Here is a 9,730-nt window from a genome sequence, read left to right as displayed (position 1 = left end):
CACAAAACAGCTAATTTTTCGAAATGTATGCAGGGCTTTTAAGGCAGGATACTTATGTTCAAGATTTGCTCTGTGCATGCTCATAAAACTTATTATGTTCTACTGGTATGCTCAAAATGAAGTGTAATAGGAAGGGAGCAGGGTAAGAGCAGGGGCAGGGAGCAGGGAGAATTCCAGTAGTAGCCAGTGCCACATCCCAATTAGGGTGAAACCCTAGGATAAGGCAAGAAAAGGAAGGCCGAATCAATAATCAATAAAGTAGTAATCCAAAAGCGGACGGTATGCAATAGAAGCATGGAAGCCACATTATAATGTGATCCCATGAGAATAGTGCCTGAGAAGCAGCCAGAGGTTCTGGCTCACATTACAATGTCAGTGCACGGAGATCCCGGCTCACATTGTAATGTTTCTACATGTACGCCTGGTCGGTGACACCTGGAGTGAGTACGCATGTTGGGGGTCTCATCATAGGCCTAGGTTTGTCGTCCGGTTCTACGTCCGCCAGTCCAAGCGGTACTTCGAGTGTCGGAAGGAAGCGTCCCGGTTACAGTGGCTTCAAAGACATGGGACCCCCTCTACTGAACCCATGGAAGAAGCCTCGTACGGATGACAGCTCAGGGGTGTAGACTCGGAGTCATGGTCTTCGTACTGAACATCAAAAAGCAAGTATATTTTATTCCCCTTTACTCTCATCGGCCCTCCACCTACTATTCTCCACGTCGTATAGCCTTTTATGCTGGTCTATAATTCTGTTACGCTCTTTTCTGATCTCCGTATAACCATCAAAATACTCAAACAAATTTCCTGCTCTCTTTCCTCAATGTTAATTCTTTTACACTGGTACGTACTTATAAGTTATCCTAGCTCCTTCCATCCTATCTTTTGTTTCTTTCCCTGACATATGGCCCTTTATGCTAGTCTGTAATTTCATTCCATTCCTTTCAATCTGCGCATAACTAAAATACTCAAAAACATTTCCCCCCTGTTTTATGTTCATCCTTTCACACCGGTCTACTCTCCGTCCCTTTTGTCGCTGGTCTATTCCGTGATTTTCTTTCAATCTCCACATAACCTACAAAATACTCAAAAACATGTCCTCCTGTCTTTTTTGCTCAAAAACTATACGCTTGCGTAGCTTCTAGTCGTGGTTATATACATAGTGCTTCCGATATTTAGTGTGTGGTCTAATATATAGAGTGTGACTGATATATAGTGCGAACCACCTCATATAGCGTGGAAATCTTTTTTTGTACAATGCGACCTCCATATGGACTGGCCCAGAACAACCTGCATATATAACCAGAGAGACATATAGGGTGTATTTCCAGGTAGGCTCACCATATATCTTTTCTACCTCAATTATTTGAGAGGTCTAAAAATTCATCTGACACCAGGGTTTTCATCTGGAGAACAGCCCCTAATCAGATCCAAAAAATTTCAGGTACATAGCTGTCATATTAGTTTGATAGTGCTACTGGTATCATGGATGTTATGAAGGTCGGATTGTACAAAAAATAATTTTCACACACTATAGGCGACGCGCACACTATACGAGTTCCACGATATACAGACAACACAACATATATTAGCATTGGCGGTGTCACACAGGAAACCTTGCCGCTTGAGAGTTTATTCTGGTTCAAATAAGTACCAGATACCATAGATCAATGTACCTAGATTGACACCGTGACGAAGAGAAACTAAAGGAGGATGTATAGTATTTTGTGTATTTTATGAGGAATGGACTATGGACTCGAGGAGAGATCATTTTGGAAGCAGAAAAGGTTGTATACTAAGACAAGATGGAGACACAGGGGGATTCCATCGATGGAAGGACATTTTATGAGTAAGCCGGTAATGCTCTGTCACGTCCCGACAAACGACGGACGACCTACTCTTCCGCATCATCATCCTCACGACTCGCTGGCTTCTTCCAGGGGTTCTTGGAAGGCTTCCCAAGATCCGGGAATCCGTACTTGGTTTTGGGACGCGTACTGGTAGGACGACGTCCGAGGACAGTCCCGTACGATGACGGGGTGGACGATGACGGGGTCGCTATGGATGATGTCGAGGTCGCTGTGGAGGACGATGGAGTCGTTGTGGACGATGATGGGGTTGCAGTGGAGGAGGATGACGGAGTCGTGGTTGATGACGAGACACCTAATGAAGGATTATAGTAACTTGGCATTTGGGTCATGGCTCCGTTGGGGAGTTGGAGAACAGACGTCGTCAGCAATGGGCCAGAGGTGGTGATCGTGTTGCTTGCAGTTCCGGCGAGTGATGGCAAGGATGTGGGACCAGCGATACCTGGATTTGAGGTACCACTCGCTGCGGCCACAGATGCAGATGGAGGACTTGCTTGGGCTGGCGTGGTCAGAGAGCTCGGTCCCTCGACAATCTGTACATCATCGTCTGATTCCGCTAGTACAAAACGAAGTATCAGCACTCCGAGCCGAGAACAAGTTAGTCATAGCGATGAATATCATAACTGACCTGGCACACGACGTGCTTTCGAGCGGGTCGTTGTCAGTCTTGGAGGGAAGATGACATCGTCGTTGTCTTCTTCATCGGAGTCCTTCGCATTGCGGAGATCAATGACACCTGTGGGCGATAAACATCAGCGAATATGACGATGGCTTTTGCCACAGTGCACATACTAGTCATTCCAGTCTTGCCCTTGTTATCGTCGTCTCCATCGTCCTCGTCATCTCCCTCATCGTCCTCATCTCCCTCATCATCCATCTCATCAGTCGCAGCAGACTCTCCCACCCAAGAACTCTCCGACTCAGATTCCACCGCTTTCGCCTTCCCCTTTCCCTTCACGTCAGGTTTCACCTTGGAGTTCTTCCTCCTTCGTCCCGCTACCTTGACCCCGGCTATGGCCCTCTTCTTACCCTCACCATTGCCACCATTCTCAGTCAATGAACCTCCAGTAGTGTCCGAGGAAAGGCCCTTGACAGCGGGCTGGGCCACCTTTTTCGTCACTGTTCTTGCCGATGAAGCTGTGACACTGGTGGCGTCATCGACCTGCACACTCGCTGACCAGTCGACGTCCTTAGGGTCGTTCTTGGACCAGATATAATCCGGGATGGATAGACGGAGGACTAAGGAAGGGATTATAAGAGGGCAAGTTAGATGGATGAGATGGCGGAGGACGAGAACGACAAGAGCGAGGAGGTGAGCAAAATTCCAAGTCCGGGACTCACCGAAGAAAAGGGTCTGGCCCTTCCAGCCTCGTGAGGCCGGATTCTTGGCTTCGTTGAGAGACTCTCCAGTAACTATCTCCTTCTCATACAGAAACACCTTTCCACGCGTCCCCACTTGCGTGTTCATCAGTGCCCACAACGCATCACCCGGCTCTACTCGGTTTGAGAACTCTCGCTCGAGGAACCCAAATACTTCGGGGAAGACCTTCCTCAGGAAGTGCTCGTTGATGGCATCCATGCTCCAGGACGCCTTAAAGCGAAGCAGGTCGGCCATGCCTGGGTCGTCCCAATGAACGATCAGGCGGGCATTGCGGAGAGCTTTGCGGTACTCATTTTGCGGGACTCTGTGTGAGAACGAAACCCCGAACGTATTGACGCCACTTTCTAGCTCCTGGGTGTACTATATGACACAGTGTCAGCTTATACTCTATGTACGTCACAATAAATCAAAGCAGAAACGATCTCACCTCTTCCAAACCTTCAGGAAAAAGAACAACCTGCCCAACATTAATCCACTTGTCTTTTGGGCCGGATGTCTCCGCATTACCACCTGTCTTAGCCTTTTCCAGCAATGAACGTCAAAACTTGGTATGTTTCGTCAGGAAAAAGGTCAGTGCGTACCTTGCTCGTTGTGAGCTTCCCACCTGAGGAGCGTCCTACTGTTTTGCTCGAGGATGCCTTGCTGGATGACCCTGAGGCCTTTGTGCTGCCCGGCCGATAGTTGGCTAAGGCTTCGACTCGAGCTTCTTCGGCAGTCGTGTCCTCGCCAAGCCGCAGAATATTAACCGCAGGCCGTAAACTATCCAGGACACGCTGAGATTCACTTGAAGGTATCGGAGCCACTGTAATCTCTGGATGAGCGCCTTCGATGTGACCGCAATCACGGCATAACTGCTTCCCGGAGGTCGGCTTCGTGGGTTTTATAAAACGGCGGCATGGGCAGCGTTTACCATTCTCATCGGCAGAGCATGTGTCGGGTGTATGAGCATGGGGGGCCATTGGAGATGTGGAAGAACGGAGGTTTGGATGAGAGAACTAGACGACGGAATTTGAGGAAATTTTACAGTGAATTTATCCGGCCAAATATTGGGGCGCCGATTATTCTTGGTTATTACGCCACTTGTTCCACTCATGATGTGGCCCAAAATTGGTGGTGCAATAAGTACACTAGGTTGAAAGGTTCGATTCATTGTCGCTGTCTATAAGTATCCTCTCCATCAAATCCAGTCCCTGCACCCAAGCAAGTGCTCTGGGCCACCATATTTCCACCGGTAGAATCACTTTCAGCTTCTTTTTCCCATCAACACCGAACGTAATCGTCTCGGACAAAGGATAGAAGGCATCCTCCCACTCCTCGGGCTTGAGCCCATAACCGTCTGGAACTACCTGTCGCTCCTGCACTTTCTGTAATGCCGCAAAGAATACAGCAGAGGTTGAAGGAGAGAATGGGCACGACCTGGGAGGGACAGGAATGGCGTCATGACGGATACTCTCCTCGAGATCCTCCGCGATCAGTTCCTCTGCGTTCTCATGAGGTTCGTTGTCAGTGTCACCTTCATCTGAGCTAAGACCTCCCTCGTCATCTGGGTGTCCTGCACCGGTCAGCCCAGGATGACGGCGGCGGGGCAAGCCTTCTACGCCATAGTACTGGTTCAGTACACTCGGATGAACTCCTGGTTGATCTTCGTCAATGCCGTGCTCATGAAGGCTTTCAAAGCGGATATCCTAAGGTTGCGGGTGAAGGATACTCATCAGCCTGCACGTGAACGTTAAATATACAAGGGACGGTCAGAGCTGAACTCACCGAAGGTGACCTATTTTGTGTAACTGGTCCTGAAATCGGATGATGGTTCCATGCGTCCACAAAGGCGGTACAGTCCTGATTGATAATATCGAGAAATAATACTTGAAGAAGCCATAGGTGGGTAGGGTTTAGGCGATCAAGGCCATGGAGTGTATGAAGACGAACGAAAAATGCGCGCCATCGTCGTGCAAACTGAGAGCCGACTTCTACCCAGGTGCGTTCTATTCTTGTATTCTTCTCTGAGCTATACAAATTAGGCAAATCAATTCAAGTTCTGCAAGGAAAATCAAACGGACAACGCACGAGCCCCACATGAATGACGCTCGATTAGCACCACGATGCATGATCATCCAGATCGCTACCCTCAGATTCTCTCCACCACGATCCCCACGAGCACGACCAGGGCAGCCAAACTCCTGGACGGCTTCGAGAAAGAGTTGGAGAACAGTGGAGGCCTGGTTGTCGGTATGAACTCTCATGCCTGTTATCTAGACATCACATAGTAACCATTAATCAATTTCGGGCCCGATCCATGCAACATTGGCAAGCGGGCCTGAGCGAGAAATCACGTACTGTATGGTCATGCCCGTCAATAATCCCATGGATCACAAAACCCCAAAGGATCAGTTTATGGTGGCCATCAAGATGCCAGAGGTAGTTCGATCTTGGTACCGAGTACCGCCTGTCGTCAATGGCCTCGTGGTTCTGCAGGGCCTGTGCAAGGCCATCCACACGACGAAGGCTCAGTCGTATACGCTCACGCTGGACTCGCACTCCCAGACCTCGCAGAAAGCCTAGTATGTATCGAATTCCAGACCCAGGTTTAATGGTGCGGTATGCGATGAGGATGGTGTCGAGTTCGTCATCAGACATGTCGCTGAACTTTCTCTCCACGTAGGCTCCATGGATTTTAGCGTAATGTCGCAGCGTGTGGCGGTGGACACCTACGATCCTGGCAAGCTTGGTGAGTGAGATCGCCCTCTTCTTGCTTAGAGCATCACGGAGCCATTCTAGCGATATGTTCTTTCTTGGGCGACCACGCCGACCGGTGCGTTCTACAATTACCACGTTGCTAGGTCGCCGTACAGGTCCTGATTCACTAAATAACTCGAACAAAGGTCAGTCAAAGAGGACCTCCGAGGGGCTCCAAATCTCTAGCACATATGAGTGCAGAGAAAATATAACCCAGAGACTGATAATCAAGGGGTACGCACACATGGTCGACCTCATGGGCATTTTGCTCAATGTGTAACACCATGCTCGCCAGTAACTCAGCTATGCTCTTAACCCAGCCTCTGTCCATGCCCTCACGTTCTAGCGCATCTAGTAGAGGAAATATGCGAGCCAAGATCCTGTCGGCGTTGATGCGCAGGCGATGAGCATCTTGCTCGCCTTCCTGAACTACGAGAAGAGCGCGACAGTATGCACGGTCGATGAGGTTATGAGCGCGCTGCACATTTGCAGACCAATTCCGTCCATCGTCTTCTGATGGGTCAGGAAGAGCAGGAATATGAGGAGGAAAGGCCATGGTGGTATTGCAATCTGGGGATGTGAGGTAAACATTCAACACGGGGCCACCAGGCGTCTGCCGGAGGTCTTGAAAATCTGACCGTATCTGGTCGTCGCCCCTTCAGTCAAGACTCTTTCCTTCTTCGACCATGGGCCCCACAGATCCCCCTCCATTTCCCAACCATCATGAACGTTACTACTTCAATGATGGCTCCTTGGTACTTCAGGTATGCCCGCTGCTCTCTCAGCTTTTGTTTCATCTTTCTGACCTCATTTATTCCCGTTGCCTTCAGTGCGAGGGCGTCTTATACAACGTCCACCCGTGCCTTCTCTCAGCTCGCTCTGCGTTGTTTCAGGATATGCTCTCTCTACCTCAGAGTGGACGCAACCAGCAACCAAGTGAGCTGGAACCTACGGCGGGGTCTTCAAACACGCACCCTGTTGCCATTACCTCCACGAAGGCCGACTTCGACAATCTCTTGCTGTACATATATGACAGGTCCGTCATTGTCTGCTGTCTGGTTTTCTCCGGCATTGGCTAAATATTGACTGGCAGCTACCTTCAAAAGAACTTATCTCTCGAGTACTTGCTCAGCATACTCAAGATGTCCCACTTCTATATCATCGAAGACGGACTGCAGTACGCATTCAACGCACTCGAAAAACACACAGGCCTCACGGCGCAGCTTCGTATGCATCTCGCTCTCCAGTACAACCACCATCAATGGATTGAGCCCGCGTTTCGTGGTTTAATCACCCGACCTGCCAACAAGTTTACACTCGACGACGTAGCTCAGATAGGCACCGAGGCGTATTTTGTTGTTACTCACACCCAGGCGAGGCTGGATCATCTGATTCGATCCATGGCCTGTTGGCCACCGACAGTACTTCATGGACTCAGTTGTGATGACCAGGAAGCTTGTGATGAGATGTGGGAGAACGCCTGGTGGGGTGGATTCGCGAAGCAGCTGTTCCATCCCGACCGCCCAGCCAACCTTTTCGACGCCCTCGAGACCTTGCACGACATATATATTCCTGGTTTCAATGCCGTGTGCAAGATGAAGACACTGGACGAGCTAATGGAGGATAGCCCGTTAGAACGTGTGGAAGTCATTATACGGGCTGGTATCCAGGCGCTTGGGGGGTTTAGGAAATCCGGGGAAGGAGGAGGTTCAGAAGCTTCCTTAGAGGAAAGGGTGTAGGACAGAGTTTAGTTGTTGACATATATGTATGATATGTCACGATCAATACAGGTTTGTACGATGATGAAGGTCACAGATAGACGAACCTCGATCCGCTACGGGCTCGCTCAACGACAAACTTCCTATGGTCTCAACCATCCTCTCGTGAGCAGGGCTATTTTCGCCTGAACAGGCCTTTCCTGAGCTGTGCTCGCCACATCGGTATTCGCTTGAACAGGACTTTCCTCGTTTCCTCGGTCATCATCTCCACAACCATTCTCGCCTGAGCTGGACTCTCCTGAACCGTCCCTTCCACAGCCGTCATCACCTGAACCGGACTCGCCACAGCCGTCCTCACGTCAACCGCCCTCCGATCAATCGTACTCGACTCAACCGTGCTGGCAGTCTCTGCCACCGGAGTGTCCTCGTCCTCGTCTTCATCCCTATCCTCGTCAATGCAAGTCTCGAAGCCCGAGTCTGACAAAATATCCTCCATACCACCGTGTTCGTCATCTTCCTCCGAGTCACCTTCCTCACATATCTCGAGTTCCGGATCCTGCCACTGGTTCCCCTCGTTCGCTATTATCCCATTCGGCGCGCTCCCAGACTGAACGTCCGACTCCGAGGTGTCCAAACCGTCTTCGTCGTTAGATGTACGCTCTTCCTCTTAAATGATGATCGTGGGGCCTTCGATTGCGAGGATGGGAGAGATGCCGTTCGGAACGTTGGGAGAGGCGCTGCCAGTGTTCGTGGCGGCGAGAGACTGAATACCATCCGGTATAATATGATGTTGTGTCGCAGTGACGAGCGCATACTCGTTCCGTACTGCAATGGTCATGCGCCCAGGAACATCCACCTCAGACCCATCTGACGCACCTCCATCGTCAGACATATCTTCTTCCTCTTCATCACCAGATGTCTGCCCCGCGTCTTCATCTTCATCCACAATTGTAGTACCCTCATTGGAAGGAACACTACCCGCAACAGCGAGGAGCGAATGCCCTCCATCCAGCGTAATTCGCTGTCGCGACTGAACGAGCAGGTATCCTTGACCAAAGGGCGTGACCACTCCGCGAGCCTGAACACTGGCGGCGGAATAGGATTCCCAGGCACCAGGGAAGGAAACAACGTTCTTGGCGCCGAGACCGGAGGGCGCGAATATGATGGCTTGACCCGTCTGGAGGCCTACGACCTGAAAACAGCCACGAAGGATAAAAATGAACACCGCGCTTTGATGAACCCATGAGTGGTGGTGATGCAGAAAAGACCAACCTTCGAAAACAGCTCGTCCTGCCTCTCCTGCGGCGCACTCACATGCGCAGACAAGTGTCTTAACCACTTCGGGGACGAGAACCGATGTGTGATGATGAATGAGCTGAGCTCGAGGAACTTGGAGGGGACGACGGTCGGTTCTTGTGTGGAGATGAGGACGCGGGTGTTCAGGTGCCGTTGTTGGCGGATCGTGGTGAGGAGGGAGTCGGTGAAGCGGGCGGAGGCGCTGGTGTCGGATAGGTACTGGAGGGAGGGTGTAAGTAATGGTGGGACGTGAGAGTGAGATAAAGGCTGTAGGGGGGAAGCATTTTGTTGGTTTGTTTAGCTTAGTTTGTGGGCTTCGTCGAGCACTAGCAAAATATACACCCATCAGCATTTGAAATAAACACATGACAGTGGACATGGTATACTGTACCTATCAACTTTCCGGTATTGACTTTCGCCTCAAGGAACAGACCAAGAATAATATCAAAGAAGCCACACGCCGGCGAAGGATCCATAAACGGCGACGAAAGACTATACACCGAAAGCACATCGTAATCAGCCATTCCTTCCTTCCAAAATCATACACATCGACAAGATCGTACTCGGGGAACAGCTCACTCGATAATCGTCACGCCCCCCCCCCCCCGGCTAAAACTCGCGTCTAGACGCTATTCTCGTCCGACCCGCCCTTCGACGACAAGAATCTAACAGCACCAGACGAAGGTTCAACATCGCCTTCTGCGTCCCTGCGAACTTCTGCTAGTGCGAGCATC

At 50.4% G+C, this 9,730-nt stretch overlaps 3 protein-coding genes across 3 annotated transcripts; 1 reads left to right on the top strand and 2 right to left on the bottom strand.

The window, feature by feature from the left end:
• Positions 1–1,891: 1,891 nt before the first annotated feature.
• STEHIDRAFT_151317 (uncharacterized protein) lies at positions 1,892–4,205 on the bottom strand (the record flags this gene model as incomplete). The annotated part of the gene is made up of 6 exons (XM_007298509.1): positions 1,892–2,421; positions 2,494–2,601; positions 2,658–3,104; positions 3,207–3,606; positions 3,674–3,766; positions 3,828–4,205. 6 exons carry the CDS (start codon positions 4,203–4,205, stop codon positions 1,892–1,894), a joined length of 1,956 nt encoding a protein of 651 aa, XP_007298571.1.
• Positions 4,206–6,668: 2,463 nt separating this feature from the next.
• STEHIDRAFT_151315 (uncharacterized protein) lies at positions 6,669–7,721 on the top strand (the record flags this gene model as incomplete). Its single annotated transcript, XM_007298508.1, has 3 exons — positions 6,669–6,746; positions 6,813–7,018; positions 7,076–7,721. The coding sequence occupies 3 exons, from the start codon at positions 6,669–6,671 to the stop codon at positions 7,719–7,721; spliced, it is 930 nt and encodes a 309-aa protein (XP_007298570.1).
• A 1,164-nt stretch (positions 7,722–8,885) lies between these two features.
• Positions 8,886–9,520, bottom strand: STEHIDRAFT_46238 (uncharacterized protein; the record flags this gene model as incomplete). Its single annotated transcript, XM_007297914.1, has 2 exons — positions 8,886–9,215; positions 9,362–9,520. The coding sequence occupies 2 exons, from the start codon at positions 9,518–9,520 to the stop codon at positions 8,886–8,888; spliced, it is 489 nt and encodes a 162-aa protein (XP_007297976.1).
• Between the last annotated feature and the right edge of the window lie 210 nt (positions 9,521–9,730).

This window comes from Stereum hirsutum, assembly GCF_000264905.1.
Source record: "Stereum hirsutum FP-91666 SS1 unplaced genomic scaffold STEHIscaffold_1, whole genome shotgun sequence".
In the NCBI taxonomy this organism is placed as follows: Eukaryota; Fungi; Basidiomycota; class Agaricomycetes; order Russulales; family Stereaceae; genus Stereum; species Stereum hirsutum.
This window is presented reverse-complemented; position numbering and strand designations above follow the sequence as displayed.